Here is a 17015-nt window from a genome sequence, read left to right on the forward strand (position 1 = left end):
TGAGGCTGGCAGGCTTTTCAAGCAAGAGTCTAGCACCTGAGCATCATTCTCTCTCTATCTTTCATTAATAAATAAAATATTTTTAAAAATAGGATGGACTTTGTTCTTTGAATTTGTGACCCAGTTTCCTAATTGGAGCTCTGCTTTAGCAGAAATACAAGTATGGGCTTTTATTTTGTAGTTTTTGCCAAGCAAGCCTGATACAGAATGCAAGGTTGCGAGCATGTTAAGCATTACTTTTTGGTTTTGCTAATTGACTCTTGATTCTTATGTAATTTTCCACAGCTTCCAGACAAACATTTCTTACACCCTTCATGTAAAACTCACTTGCCTTTTCAGAGGCCCTCCTCTGAAAAGTTAGCAATTAGAGGCTGGAGAAATTGCTCAGGTGATAGACTCTTGCTTGAAAAGCCTGCCAGCTCAGGTTTGGCTCCCTAGTGCCCACATAAAGCCAGACACATAAAGTAGTGCATGAGTCTGTACTTAGTTCACTTACAGTAGCAACAGGTCCTGAAGTCTCCATTCTCTGTCTCCCTCTCTCTTTTTCATAAACAAAAATATAGGTTAGAGTTTAAAAATAAATTTAAAAAATACCAACTAGAGAATATCTTAATACCCAGTGTAGGGTTTTGAGTTAAATCCATAATAACCTGAAAGTTTTTAAAAAGTGTAACTATAAACACATACCATTTACAGAAATGTACACAGAAAACAGAAAAGATGTGGGTAGAAGCACTAAGTTAGGAGAGGTTAGATGCAGAATAGCTCAGTGCCTCATGCTTCAGTGATGAGGTGTTGGGAGCTTCTGTGTCTCTGGATATCTGATTTGGTAGCAGTCGATTATTCTTTGTGTTGATCTCCTTCACAAAAATAATTTTTAAAACGTGAATATTCTAAGACAATTCTTGACCTGATTAGAATCCCTGTAAAATTAAACTTCTATGCCTCTGAGAATTATCTGTGAATATTAAAATACTATAACTCTATGGTACTTACACTACACTATATTACTCATGGGTTTGAGCTGTTAGGACTATATTTAAATATTCGTTGTGTACATCATTAAAGGCAGAAGAAAGTATTGTCCTACCTTCTCATCTCATCGCTTTCTCACCCTAGGAGCTCCATCCCCCCTGCACCTCCGCCATCTCCCTCTCACTATATCCCAACACCCAAAACCCACCTGCTACTTGCAGACTTGGTAAATATGAGCTGGAAGAGCAAAGAGTGAGCTCCGCTCTCATTCTCTCGTCATATTTTATATTGCCAGAATCAGACTAGGAGGGAAAAATTATTAAAGCTGAAAATCTAAAAGTTACACAATTGTCCTCAATTTTATCCTAAAGCTGAACATGTATATTCAAGTTTTAAACATATTTTTAAGTAATTTCCTTTTATTTAGTAATTTCTCTAAGTTAAATTAGCAGTTCTTAGCCTTTTTCTTTGTCTTTCTTTCTTTCTTTCTTTTTTTTTTGTTTTTTTGTTTTTGTTTTTGTTTTTTGTTTGTTTGTTTTTTTGAGGTAGGGTCTCACTCTAAGCCAGGCTGACCTGGAATTCACTATGTAGTCTCAGGATGGCCTCGAACTCACGGTGATCCTCCTACCTTTGCCTCGTGAGTGCTGGGATTAAAGGTGTGTGTCACCACACCTGGATAGCCTTTTTAAAACTGATTCAAAGTTCCATATAGCCCAGGATATCCCTGAAGTTGATATGTCACTAAGGCTGGCCTTGAACTCCAGATCCTCCTGCCTTTACCTCCCAAGTGCTCAGACTTTGCACAAGTGTGATCATGCCTGGAAGCCCAGCTATTTTTATGAAACTGATGCTTCTGGTTTCCCCAACAATTCATAGCATAGGTTGGGGTAAATTTGGCATGACAAATAAAAGCTATACTTTTAAAAATACTGGGCTGGAATGATGACTTATTAGTTAAGGCACTTGCTTATGAAGCCTAAACCCAGGTTCCAGTCCCTAGTACCCACGTAATCTAGATGCTCAAGGTGGCATGCAACTGGAGTTTGTTAGCAGTGTCTAGAGACCCTGGCATGCCCATTCTTTCTCTCTCTCTCTAAAATAAATAAATACAATATTTTTAAAATGTTAATTATGGTAATTACAAATATTGAAGTGGCCCAAAATTTACTTTGGATGAAAATTTCAAGTACTTCATTCTCTACAAACAGCTTTGAAACTTGAAAATATTCTTCTAAATTAATGAAAAAAATCAAATATCCAATTATACTCATTTTTATTTGTCTTAACAAATATTTTAAATTAGCTTACAAAATAAATGGGTTTAATTATGGAATTTTTCAAACAAAATTTCTTTTTGTTGATTCTTCTCCTATCTCCGTGATACCATTCCCCTATTATACCCTTCCTCCTTTACACTTTCTTGTCACATTATACTCATTCTGAAATTAAAAGATGCTAATAAAGTACCATACTTTTCTGAATATGGTCTCCCTACCTCATAAGTTGGGAGTGAATTGTCCATGATAAAAACTTTTCACAACAGCATCAAGAATTCAAAATGTTATTCTTCCATAAGTTTCCTGCCCCATTGATATAAATTGAGAAATGAGTATTACTGACTTCTCAAGCCTAAGTTAAACATTATAATTTCATTTCTGGTTACCACAGACTACACAATTCTAGTAAGCATAGTAGTTCTCTATAGTACAAACAGTTATTGCTTAACATTTTTTTCAAAGGTTCTGATTGTTCCTCTGTTAATAATAAAGTTAAATAAAAACCTAGGCAAGAATGTGATTTGGACATCACTGGCTAACAGCCAACTGAAATGGATTCTAGGCCCTCCTCTGGGGCTCACAAAATGAGTGCAAATAGAGAAGACCAAGGTACTCCAAGCCAGGTTCTGTAGCCCAACTATGTTCAGGCTCCTTGCTTCCAGAGAGCTGACAGTGGAATGAAAATTCTGGCCGCCTTTGTCCTATCTGGGATGGGCCTTGCAGCATGCACCTGCTTCTGTGTGCTTCTCAATGCCAAAGCCAGGGTCAAGGCCCTCAGCGCAACAGCAGTTCAACAAGCATCCACTTACCCATCACATAGAAGAACAAAAATCCCCACATGGCCTCCTTCAGTCACTTCTAACTCTAAAATTCTACTATCAGTCATTTTCATTTTTAAATACTTAAGACCTCATATTTTAATCACAGAAAAGGGAGGTGCCCACTGAATCCTAGAATGTAGGAATTTCAGATACTCTCAAGAATTTTCAAGGTTGTTTGATTTGATGATTCATGATAACCCGTGAAGTGTTATTTCTATTATTAGATTAAAAACAAAATGGATTTTTCCTGGAAAAAATAATCAATGATTTTAACTTTGATCATGAATTATTCTAATTAGATAGGGTTTAGGAAAAAATAGAAGACATTGGAAGAATGATGGGAAACAAATCCTGAATGCTGTATCAATTACATGTTTATTTATGCTATTTAAAAATCATTTTCATGTGGCCAAAAAGGGTAAAATGTTAACACAAAATGCCTTTGCCTCATAGCTAAACAGGGTTCCACAGTTTGAGCAATGCTTTATTCGAAGTGGTTGTTTTCATAAGGTGGGCATCCTTATTCTCAAACTGAAATGAATTCTTTCTTCTTCACTTGTCCTGGCCTTCTGGAAAAACAACTTGGAATTTTTTATTATGGTATATTAATTTTTGTAAAACCATGATACTTAATTTTTCAACTATTATCCCCTTATAGGTTAAAATCCAAATACCTCAGTTTTCTACCAACCATATTTGGATCTTTAAATATACATGAAATTCCCTTTTTAACTACACTCGGGCCTCCTATTGAGATCATTTTACACCAGAAATTATTTTCTAAAGCAGATGCATAACCCATATCTCACCTCCCACATAAAGCACTGTGAAATCTGGTAACATCTGCATATTTTCTTTGCTAATTACAATGCTAGTTTGAAGTTAATTATATGAAAGAGATTTTTTTTTTCCAAAACACAACTTTTGCATATCACATTTAGTTTAATTGGTACTTTGAATAATAAATTGTTTTTCAGTGAAAGCATATTGTTTGATACTGCTAATGAAATTATTTTAATGTTCCACTTAGCTACTATGAGAAATTTTACTTTGTCTTATATTTTTAAAACATAATTCTTCATTGCAGCATACTAATTAAACTGATAACTACTTACATTTTTAAAAATCTTCAGTAAACCATGTATAAAAACATAGCAGTATGTGTTGGTAGATACTACTGTCACAAGGCAATGCTTCATGGGAATCCTTAAATCAAAGCAGATTTGTTATGCTGCTGCAGCTTAATAAATATTTTTGATTTTAACTTTCTTTTGTTCCAAGCACAGTACTACATGTTGTATGTGCTGATAAACTTAGGCTGCTACTTTTAGCAATCATGCCAATATAGTTTCTAGACCATGTGCAGGCTTGTTTAAATAAAAATAAAAATAAAATAAAATGCAACAGAACATTTGTGTGAGATCCATGAATTGGAAAGCATTAAAAATGAGAGGTTATGAGCTTCCTTGGAAGAGCTAGAACATGGAGTTGTTACAGACTGAACATTAAAGAAACAAAAATAAACTACTTGATTTGGCTAGAGATGGATGGCTGCCTTATCTAGCTATGTTCCAAAGGAAGGACCTCTGCCATAGAACCAATCATCTGCTTGGCTGCCTGAGGTTCAATTGAAAAATAATCAATTAAAGTGAATATCTGAAAGTCTCTGTTTGCTTATGGGAGTGTACTTAAAGGTCCAGGCTGCAGCAACCATCCATCTGGACCTCCTACTTAGCTTGCTTTGACAGGGTCTGCAATGTGAGATGAAGCAGCAAATTACAGGGCATGCACATCTCTAATGAAGTTGGTTGAAATCATTCAAAGTTGCTGAATTCAACAAATATCACTGAATCTCATCTGTGTGGACTTGGCACTGTTGCTATCCCTTGAGCAGAAAAAGAAATAATTGAAAAGCTCAGGCTAGATGGTGCAGGCCTATGATTGTAGCTACCTATGAATCTAAGGAAAGATGACTGCAAATTCAAGACCTGCCTGGGCTATAGAGGAGCAACTTAGTGAGGTTCTGTCTCATAACAGAAAAAGTATAAAAGCCCAGTGGTAGTGTACTTGCCTAACCTGTTAAGGTTTAGGTTCAGTCCTCAGTACTGAATAAAAAAAGAGAGAGAGAGTGCAAACAAGAGAGAGAAAGACTGGGTTCCAGCCCGGAAGGAGATCCAATCTATTTGGAAAAACCCCAGAAAGAGTTTCTCTCCTAGTTATGCAATGACTGATATTATTCTCTGCTTTAACATTATAAAAATATTATCAAAAAGAAAATTCAATTTCATTTAAACTAATTTCAGGAGGCTTTGTGATAGAGGTGGGACATGAGCTTCGTGTTTAAAAAGATTTAGTACTGGAGGTTAGAGGAAGCTTTCAGAGGGATGGGTAAACTGAATGGACTTGCAAGCATGAATCATTTCTGTAGCGTTCAGAAGGTGATAAGGCCTCTTAAGACAGCCCCGGGAGGCTGTGATGGGAGTACTGGAAGTTCATCTCCAGTCATACAATAATGTCATGTTTCCTACCAAGGGCTGGGTGCCAAAAGGAAGAACTTGCAATTGCTCCTATCCAAAGACTGCCTGGAGGCCGGGAGACAAACTAGAAGTGAGAGCCTAAGAAGCAGATGACCAAAGAAAGAACAAAGAGGACAGGAACTTAAGTTTGGGGCGGCATGGATGTCTTGAAGTTAGGCTGATATTAAGAGCATGTCTGCTGTGCAGGAATTCACTTACAATCTCCCTTTGGGGGAATGAATTATCCCCAGCACTGTAAAAACCTGTGAACAAATCCTCCAGGGGTTATGTGACTAGATTAACTCAAAATTGCTGGAAGAGATTTGGACAAATTCTGATTTTTATTACAATGGGATTTCATATTAGTGAACATTCCACTGTTCTGTCAAATGGATTAAAACAGGAGTGGATGAGTCCTTGGAAAATACTTCCAACAAATATGAAAACTCAAAAACTGTTGAAATGAAAGATTTCACTGAGGTTTAAAACTGGGTAAAAAAAAAAAAATGTCACCAAGGGGTAAAAGACAATTTGGGAAAGAAAACAACACATGTAAACTTCACTTCCTCTATTGGACCCAGTAGTTGGCTGGAAACAATGTCCATAGCACATGGCCTGTGGGGACACCATACTGAACAGTTTGAATCTGTGTTACATCTCAGTGATGATTTGAAGTTATGCACCCCCCGCAACTTTGGCTTTTAGCCAAACCAGAGTTTCAAGTGTAGCTACTGAAAGACTGGTTATTTAAGGGATTTTCAATAATTGGGGCACTACCTGGGATTTAATTGCTCTCTAAAATAAGCTGACATTGGCAGAGTGAGCGGCTGGGCTTCTGGTTTGAGGAACACAGATCAGTATTGTGGGAACAGGAAGGTTACAGCTAGGTCATGCATTGGATGCAATGTTTCCTCCAAATGAGAACTTTCTTCTTAGTAATTAGATATTATCTTTCAATAAGATCATATTACTAAGACGACTGAAATTGATAGTCAAATAGCTTAAAATAGCAATATTAAGGCTGGGAGTGGTAGCACATACCTGTTACCAGGGCTCAGAAGACTGAGGCAGGATAGTCAAGAGAGTGAGGCCAGCCTGGGTTATATAGCAGACCCTATCTCAAAAAAAATAAAAATAAAAAAAAAACAATCAAAGAATGCTCAGTTTGAAAAGTCAAATGAAATGCTTATTAACAATGATTATTACAGTATGTAAGAAACAGCGCTAAGTGTTTTATGTACTCTATTATTCTCATTTCCAGGTGAAGACACTGTGGCTAGGGAGGTTAGGTCAATTGCCTGAGATTATCCCAAGTTCAGGATACAGCCAGGTTGAGACTTAGGTGGTATAAATCCTGAAGTCTTTACTCTTGGCTGATGTTCCAGTTTCAATGATCAAACAAGGTGTTTGTAATTTTTTCTAACTCGCTAGTCATTCTATCCATAAAGCATGGGACTTCTATCATTAAGAACTATATGCCACTAAATGTTTAGCAATCTTTGTTCTCATATTTTTTTAAATATTGATTTATTCATTTACAAGCAGAGATAGGGAGAGAGCGAGAGAGAAAGAGAGAGAGAGAACTTACAAGGGCCTCCAGCCACTTTCTGCATCTGGCTTCATGTGGGTACTGAGGAATCGAATCAGGTTTAGTTACTAAGTTAGTTAGACTTTGCAGGAAAGCACATTAACTGCTGCACCATTTTTCCAGCCCCTATTCTTGAATTTTTAACAATGGACAATTCTAGCCTGGTGAACTGGGCTCAGTGCATAAGAACTCACATTGAGCAAAGCTTGATGTGAACACAGTGTTAGCCTTTCCTTCCTAACTTACATTGAGAATGTGGTATTTTACAGTTATTGTAGAAAAAAGGCAGATAGTTAAAAAAATGAGAACACAAATTTTGTTATAGACAATAATAACAAAGTATACATTTGAAAAGTCTTCTATGCACTGAACAAAATTTAATAACTAATATATGGCAACTCTATTTTATTTGAATGACACTTTGTAAGCATCTATTTCTAAGCAAGCTTATGTTTTTATAATAGACAAATTGCATGCTAAAGAACTTCAATTTTCTTTTTTCCACCTATGCAACTGATGGGAAATTATCTGTTTGTTCTTCTCACAGCTGAATTTTTCTTCCTCGTGTGGGGTGTTTATCTCTGCTATGCAGTACGGACGGTCCCGTCAGCATTCCATGAGCCACGCTACATGGCTGTCGCAGTTCACAATGAGCTCATTATCTCTGCCATATTCCATACAATTAGGCAAGTGATCTGTGGCACTAGTAAATACTCTTTTATTTTTCTGGATGTAATTTAATTTAAATAGCAAAACTGGATGAGATACATAATGGAAAGATTTAAGAAGGATAATGTTTTATAAACAAACTAATTTGTTACAAATGTGACAATAGCTTTTTGAAAAAATATGATACCCTTAGTTCCTTCTCATATGATATCTTCTTTTTTGCCTACATTTATTTTGAAGGTCAGCGCAATGTTATTTATTATGCTATCCCACATATGAGATACCATCAGTTATTTCTTATATATGACTTGTGTTATGAAAATACAAACCAGTACACATATTAATTACAAAGTAGCTATAGATAACTCATCCCTTATAATTCATGTGTAAGCTATTGGTCCATGCTTTTAAAGTCTCAATGCTCAAATAGACAACCTATGCTATATTCTGCTTTAATATGATGACTGGTTTATTAATGACTCCTGTCATCACCATATTTTAGCCATGAGTCTCTGGTCCCTGTTTAGTGTTTATCCCATGTATCTCTACAGTGGATGAGGACAGAGGAGGAGTATAGCACAGAGCTGAATGAGCAAAAGGAAACATGTGGTTTGTCTTCAGAGAACCTTACCTTGCTTCATACTTGAAAATGAAATAAAAACTTCAAGGTAGAATTAACAAATGGGTTACTTTCAGGTGAAGGACAACAAAAGCTGTTATTCAATTGCTTGAAAAATGCTGACAGAACATACTTAGAAATGTTAAAAGTCAGCCAGGCAAGGTAGCTCACACCCTTAATCCCAGCACCTAGGAGGCAAAGGTAGGAGGATTGCTGTAAATTTGAGACCAGCCTGAGACTACATAGTTAATTACAGATCAGCCTGGGCTAGAACAAGACCTTACCACAGGGTTGGTAGGGGAAAGAAATGTTGAAAGTCTTTGTCCATGGTAGAAAGAGGGAGGTCCTGTTCTTTCAGCTCCTTTGTTGACAGTAAGATCTCCCAAGGAAGAGGAGGGGAGCCAGGCTGCACAAGTTTTTCGTTTGTCTCTCCATTTAGTAAAAAATCAGAAAATACTAGCTTCTATCTCTGGAAACAGATGACACTAGAAAGCAGGTAGGATTTACACAAGCTAGAAAAGGATGTGCATATGTCTAAAAAACCCATGAAAACTCTATCAGGGGCAGTAAACAAAGGATATAGCCTCACTTTGTCATGGCCTGGCTTAAGAAATAGAGAAATAGTAGTGAGAAAGAGAGAAGATGACAGGAAAATAAAGACACAGGAAAGATTGGAAGAGTGCTTTCTTCTCTAGTTAGACGACAGTTCCCGGGTCTGAGAATGGATACCTTGGGTCCAGAATGTGGAGCGCTCCAGAGACCCAGGACCCTTTACAAAAAGACCAACTTCCAAGAGAAACCACTTTTTCATTACTTGTATCTAGAATGTTTGCATGTATGTTTTATGATCTAATGAGCATGCTTTTTCCCTAGCCACTTGCAAGTCAAACATTATATTTATTAACAAACCAGATAAAGAATTAAAAGCCTGCAAGAAGTCTCACCACAGATGAGTGGAATGTCTCCAGTTATCAGAATGCTACTCTTCAGTGCAAAGGGGTTTCTGCTCTTCCCCACAATAAGCCACTAGCCTTCTAAGAAGCAGCAAATAAATTGCTCAAAAATCTGCTGAAAGAAGTTGCATAAATATACTTTTCTACATTAGATGTACTCTGTTCGGTTTTCTTCACTAAAAGTTACTTTCTGTGGATTTCAGACTTTAAAATAGTTTGAGTCCTTTCACAAGCGGGCGCATGAATTGTTTCTTAAATAAGTTTTCAAGATATATTTTAGTAATAAGGCAACAGATGGTCACTACAAAAAAATTAAAAAATAAAAAAGGAAAAAGCACACTTCTTAAAATATCCAAAGACAAGTACTATTAACATATTAGCATAATGCCTTGATGTTTTTAATTTGTGTATATAGTCATAATACATTGTATTTTATAGTACATGTATGACCAAAAAGAACAAATAAATCACATTTTAGTTTAACACAGTAGACTTACATAACACTGGTTTTTGAGTGAATGAGTAGGAAACATAATAAAAATAATAATTCAAGAAGTCAAGCAAACACAAAACTTTACACATAGATTCAAGTAATGTGTACTGTAGTTTCAATATTTATAAGGTCTCAGAATATGAAGTAATAACATAAAAATTTAAATCAACTGTACCTATTTTGCCCCTTTCCTTGAATGAAATAAATAAAACTTCAAATATCAGTATGGTATGTATTTTTATTTATCTGTTTAAATATAAATTTTTACATATATATGATATACACACATAAGTTAAGATGACTACATATTACATACATATTTGTCATTCTTACTAAATTGTCAGATTATGAAAAGCCATCTACTATCAATATCAAAAGAGTTACCCTAAACATGTAAATATGCGAAGATATTTTCTCAATCTGCTCTAATCTCTTACTTATTTTCAGAACTAACAAAACCTTTTAGGAATTAACAAGATTATTTTAAATCTGCCTCATAGGCTGGAGAGGTGGCCCAATGTAAATTAAAAAGTTTATTCTCTTTAAGCCATTTATATATGCTTATTTTATAATTATAATATGAACTCATTGGAAGATATTAAATTTTCATATTCAATTACATTGAGTCTCCATTCTTTTGTTTATTTGAGGTAGGGTCTCACTCTAGACCATGATGACTTGCAACACCCTCTGTCATCCCAGGCTCTCCTTGGACTCACAGTGATCCTCCTGCCTCTGCCTCCAAGTGTTGGGATTAAAGGTGTGCACTGACTCCCCATTTCCATAAGTGGTCAAATCTTATTTAGTTTTCAAAAATATATAATGTATGGGGAAATTAAAAGCAAAATTATAATTTTAAAAATCTTCACAAGAGCAGCCCTGGTTGCTCTACAAGGCAGAGGAGATGGCTCAATGGAAACAAGCTAGAACCTATGTCAAGTTGGACACTGTAACACTAGCGCCTGCAATTTCCATGTGCTTAGAGTGAGAAGAGATATTGAGATAGCAGAATCTCCCAAAATCTCATGGGTCAGCTAGCCTAGTGAATGGAACACTGAACAATAAAGAGACTCTGTCTTAGGTGAGATAGAAGGGGAAGACTAACACCCAAAATTGTCCTCCAACCTTCACACACACACCATGGTACACACATGCCCCCTCGCCCTGCACACACCTTAAGAAACACGTCTTGTATGTTCTTATACCTAATAATTCATAAGAATATTGTACAGCTGCCAGAGTAGACTTCATACAGAATTCCTCCTTCCCAACTTGAAATTGAACTTTACAAATCCCTTAAGAGGCAATTTTAAATATTGAGTTTTAAATTATTTTAGATAATTTGACAACTTCAGATATACTAAATTTTTATTTTATTTTAAAAAATGCATCTGTAGGGCTGAGAATGTAGCTCAGTTGTCAAAATGTTAATCTATCATGTAAGAGACCTGGAGTTTGATCTATTCTTTACCCCTTCATTCCAACTATTATATTTAAATACTGACTATTGAAATCAAGATTTCAGACTGTTTTTAACCAGTTCTTTTTTTTTTTTTAACTCATGTACTTTCATTTGTTCTAGTTTGTAGACTCAACTTACATATACAATAATGATCTTGGAAAATGTTAACATATTCAGTGTAAGTGAACTGTCTTATATCATGGGTTAAACACTTAGTCTTCTGTGGTGGAAACACATGTTAAAGAAATGGTCATTTTTTTCCATTGTTGAAGACACTAGAAAATGTTTCCCAGTACTTTGGTTATTAGAGAATAAATCTTCATCTTGGATTGCTAACTTGGAGTATTCTAATTTCAGATTTGTTCTTGCCTCAAGACTTCAGTCTGATTGGATGTTGATGCTATACTTTGCACACACTCATTTGACTGTGACAGTCACCATCGGGTTGCTTTTGATTCCAAAGGTATTCTTCTAATATTATATTTGTTCTTGCAAGATGATATTTTACTGATTTTTTACATGTGCAAGGTGTGTGCCATGTGCTGCGTGTGTGGTGTGTGCACATGTGTGCAAGTGCATAGGTTTGCCCATGTGCACATATGTAGGAGGCAGAGGAGAATGTCAGGAGTCCTTCTCTATTGCTCAACCATGTATTTCCTTGACACAGAATTTCCACTGAATCCAGAGTTGTCATTTTTGGTCAGACTTGTTGACCAGAAACCCCCAGTGATTCTCAGGGCTCTGATCCTGACAGGAATAATCAAACTCAGGGCAAATCAAGCCCACTCACATCCTCATGCTTGAATGGCGAGTGCTCTTACTCACAGCACCTTGTCCCCAGATGCCAGGGCAAATTCTAAAAGAACATGTAATTATTTATCTCTTGAAAATATCTGCTAATATGTACAAAAGTAAGTATTGAAATTTGCATGAGCTCTGTGAGTTTTTAAAGCTTCTTCCTCCAGAGACTGGGTGTCTGTTTTCTTTTTGTATTAAATGTCTTAAATTTAAAATACCTTAATTTATACCATATATCTGTTTTATCCCCATTCCCATTTTTTTTAAATTTCTGCTTAGCTCTTATTCATTATGGGTTAAAAGTGGCTTTTACTGAAGGTATGGCATCAAGATCATTTTCAAAAGAGCAGTCTCATGAAGAAGCCTCATACTTAAATTTATTTTAAGAGAAATATGTAGCTTAAAACATTCAGAGGGGCTGGAGAGATAGCTTAGCGGTTAAGCACTTGCCTGTGAAGCCTAAGGGCCCCGGTTCGAGGCTCGGTTCCCCAGGTCCCACGTTAGCCAGATGCACAAGGGGGCGCACGCATCTGGAGTTCGTTTGCAGAGGCTGGAAGCCCTGGCGCGCCCATTCTCTCTCTCTCCCTCTATCTGTCTTTCTCTCTGTCTGTCGCTCTCAAATAAATAAATAAAATAAAAATTTAAAAAAAAAACATTCAGAGAAGGGCTGGAGAGATGGTTTAGTGGTTAAGCACTTGCCTGTGAAGCCTAAGGATCCCAGTTCAAGGCTTGATTCTCCAGGACCCACGCTGGCCAGATGCACAAGGGGGCGTACACATCTGGAGTTCGTTTACAGTGGCTGGAAGCCCTGGCATGCCCATTCTCTCTCTCTCTGTCTCTATCTGCCACTTTCTGTCTCGGTCACTCTCAAATAAATAAAAATGAACAAAACATTGAATTTTTGTGTAAATATAAATAAGTAATTGTAACATGCACAGTGTCTCAGAGACATATATTCAGCTCACGATGATATAATTGGCATTAAAAATGAAAAACAGGGTTGTAGAGATGTCCAGTGGTTAAGGAACTTACCTGCACAGCCAAACAACCCAGGTTCAATTCCCTAGTACCCACATAAGCAAGATGCACAAGTGGCACATGAGTCTGGAATTCGTTTACAGTGGCTTGAGACCCTGGTGTGCCCATTTTCTCTCTCTATCTGCTTCTTTATTTCTCTCTGTTTCTCAAATCAATAAATAAAATATTTTAAAAGATGAAGAAAAGTGCCCTAGTCCCGTGATTCTGGCATTGTTCATCACCATTAACTTGCTGTGTACTGTGACATCATACAAGACTCCTGATCTCTGTGCAGTTCAGTTTCTTCATCTGGACCTGAGAGAAATAAAACTGCCCAGAATCAAATATATTAGAGTATGGAGCAGAAAACATACTATGCAAATTACAGCATTATTATTGCTAGTAGTGTTTTTGTATATACATAGAGAAACAAAATGTTGGGACATGATGTATCTTATCATGGCTACACAAGATGGTGTGAGTGTAGCAGAAAACAGAGGTGTGACTCCTTGCTTCCTTCCAGGAGTTACTTCAACTCTCACAATGAACTAAACTCTTTAAGTTCAGCCTAATTGAAAAGGACAGTTATATACATAACAAAAGGCCATTATTCCTCCCTCAACTCTTAACTAGCCACATAGTTTTCATACATTACTTTGTCACTGCAGTACAGAAAAATTAATAACACTATGTATTTACTAGACAGATGGACATTTACACAAGTCACTCGATATTGATCTCCAAAGAGAACTGAAAATATGTTTTCATACAAAAACTCTGTATATGACTATTTGTAACAGCATTATTCATGACCAAAAAGTAAAAACAATCCAAATGTCCAGTAAGCTGATAAATGTGTAAGTAAAATATGGTAGATCCAGATAAACAATGGGATATTATTTGTCAATAAAAGGAAAGAAATATTGATACATGTCACCATTTGGACAAACCTTGAAAACAAGATGCCAAGTGAAAAAGCCACAGAAACCTATATATAGTATAGTTTCTTTTATGTGAAATTTTGAGAATTGTCAAATCTTCCAAGACAAAATGATCAGCATGGGAAAAGAACAATAGGAATGATTCAATGTTTCTTTGTAAAGTAATAAAATATTCTGATGGTTTATACAACCTTGTCAACATACTAATATTGAATTATATACTTTCAATTGGTATGTTCTCTCTCTTTTTTTTTTTTTTTTACTTTTTTATGAGAGAGGGAGAGAGAATCAGGGCCTTACCCACTGCAAAGGAACTCCAGATACATGTGCCACCTTGTGTGCATGCACCCTGATGCTGTTGTGTCACCTTATATGTATGGTTATATGGGCTTTGGGGAATTGAACCTGGGTCCTTGGGTTTCGCAGGCAAGCACTTTAACCACTGTGCCATCTGTCTAGCACTAAATCGGCAAGTTCTATCATATGTGAATTTAGCTCCATAAAAAGAAAATATGTTAAAATATGTTGAGGGATTCACTGGAAACATAGAATAAGAGTAATGAACAGATAAAAACTGTGCCTCCATGGTAGTCATAGTTAGAAGATTCAGTGGTGAGAAAGAAGATAAGGAAAATTAATATTTACAATAGTGCTTCAGAATCAGGTCTAAGGAAAATTAACAAAGAAAGGTATGTACCCTAACTGACAAATGACTGCTTTTTTAAAAATATAGTACTAGGGATCAAGCCCAGGGAATTGTCCATACTAAACATGTATTTTTACCACTGAGCTGCAACACAGCTCTTGTCTATTTTTACTAAACTTACATGTCACATGTGCATATGTAACTGGCTAGTCTAACCTAAATCTCATAGCAAAAACTGGCTTTAAGAGTTGTTTGTTGGTTGGTTGGTTAGATGGATGGTTTATTAGGTGGGCTAGAGAGATGGCTCAGCAGTTAAGAGCACTTCCAGTGTAAGCATGAGTACCTGAGGAAGCCTGAGGGTCCACCCCCACTACCCACATAAATAGCAGGTATGACCATGCACATCTGTAACTTCAATTCCCCAGGGAAGCAGAGACCCAAGAATTGACAGAGATCATGAAGAAAATAGCAAACTCTAGGATCAGTAAGAGACTCTGGTTCAAATAAGCACAGGTATAAAAACAGTGGCATGAGACATCCTATATTAAGCCTCAGCCACTGCAGGTAAGTGCATGGAAAGCCTCAACTGTACATATATGTGCATGAGTCATATATACACACAGACATGCAAAACTTAAAGTAAGGAAAATGCATTTGTGTCATAAATCACTTCTTAGCTTTAAAAGGAATATTTGAAGTGGTGACAAACAGGGGAACAGAATCCATGCCCACTAAGCTATTACCTCCATTTTCATAAGCAAGCTCTTGGGTTACATATTCAAATGCAATTGCATTGTTTTGATTTTTCCTTCCCACTTTCCATCACTCACCCAATCCACTCTTCCTGATTTCACATTTAAAAATGAATTCACAAACACACACACACAAAAAAATCACATGAAGATAATCAGAGTCTGATCTAGGAGGCAGTTGGCAAGAACAAACTGGGGGGAAGCCCTGAAATCGCAGTGGTGCTTTCCACTCAAACTGTAATCCTATCCGAGAGCCAGAGAGCTTGTTGACTCACCGCTGTGCTCAAGTGTTCCTGTGTCTTGTTCGGCACCTCAGTGATAGGCTGGGGAGATGGGTAAAAAAGTAAAAATAGTGTTTGCATAAGGCCTCAGACCCCCAGAGTTCCATTCCCCAGGACCCAGTACTGTTATAAAGTGGAGGCAGAAGAATTGCTGGAAGTAATGATAACCACAGCTTTTCATTCAGAGAGACTAAGCACATAGATACATGGACGATCTCAGACAAAGCACACCCGATGTTCTCCTCTGGCCTCAGTGTGTCTGCACTTGCTTCTGCATGTTCATGTGCATAAAATACACACATACATACACAAGAACATGCACCACACGTACAGCACATGCCAAAAAGCAAAGAAAATCTCCTTGGTGACAAAGTTGAGGTTTGACTCAGGTGTCCTGCTTACTGAGTAGCTCTTTTAAAGCTATGTGTGGTAGACTGAAAGTCACATTCTTGTCTGTCACTAAGGTTAATTGTGTCCACAGATGACATAGATACTCACCTAAGTGGAAAAAGAAAACATGTCTGTTTTTCTCCTATTCTCATCTGTGCACCACTGGATCTAGACAGCTCCTCTTGGAGAATCTCCCTTTAGAATTTCCTACTGATTTTCATTTTCAAAACTCAGATACATTGTGGAAAAGGAGTACAGTTAGTTAACAGTGAATCCTCAGAAATAAACAGGGGGAAAGTTTATATACAAAAGGGACCAAAGCTGTTGTTACCTTACAAAGACGAAGAGCCACACACAAATGGGGCAGTAAACCATTGGTACTTAGTAAATGACTTGGCCTGGCTGCACAACAGCAATCCCCATTAGAAGACTTAGAAAAAGACTGCAGTCTGTCAGCAGGCTCATGCCTACAGCTCGTGTTCTATGTCCATTGCAGTTTTCACATTCAAGCAATAATCCCCGGGATGACATCGCTACAGAAGCATACGAAGATGAGCTAGACATGGGCCGTTCTGGATCCTACCTGAACAGCAGCATAAACTCAGCCTGGAGTGAGCACAGCCTGGATCCAGAGGACATCAGGGTGAGGCCTGTCAGATCCACAAGCTTTAAGCCCATTGATACATTGATAAAAGCATGTATGGATTAAGGTGTGTGTGTGTGTGCGCGCGCGCAAGCGCGCATGTGTGCATGTGCGTATGGGTGCGGTCCCATTTGCATGTGTTAAAAAGAAAGATGTATGTATGTGACTGAAGGT

General features: G+C 37.1%; 1 protein-coding gene across 1 annotated transcript in view; it reads left to right on the top strand.

Moving 5' to 3' along the window:
• Gpr158 (G protein-coupled receptor 158) overlaps positions 1–17015 on the top strand; it is a 344357-nt gene that overhangs the window by 322396 nt on the left and 4946 nt on the right. The window contains exons 8-10 of the mRNA XM_004659673.3: positions 7725–7863; positions 11731–11836; positions 16695–16841. Of these exons, the coding sequence (XP_004659730.3) occupies positions 7725–7863; positions 11731–11836; positions 16695–16841 (392 nt within the window). The remainder of the gene's footprint in view (positions 1–7724; positions 7864–11730; positions 11837–16694; positions 16842–17015) is intronic.

Source organism: Jaculus jaculus, chromosome 5 (assembly GCF_020740685.1).
Source record: "Jaculus jaculus isolate mJacJac1 chromosome 5, mJacJac1.mat.Y.cur, whole genome shotgun sequence".
NCBI classification, from domain to species: domain Eukaryota; kingdom Metazoa; phylum Chordata; class Mammalia; order Rodentia; family Dipodidae; genus Jaculus; species Jaculus jaculus.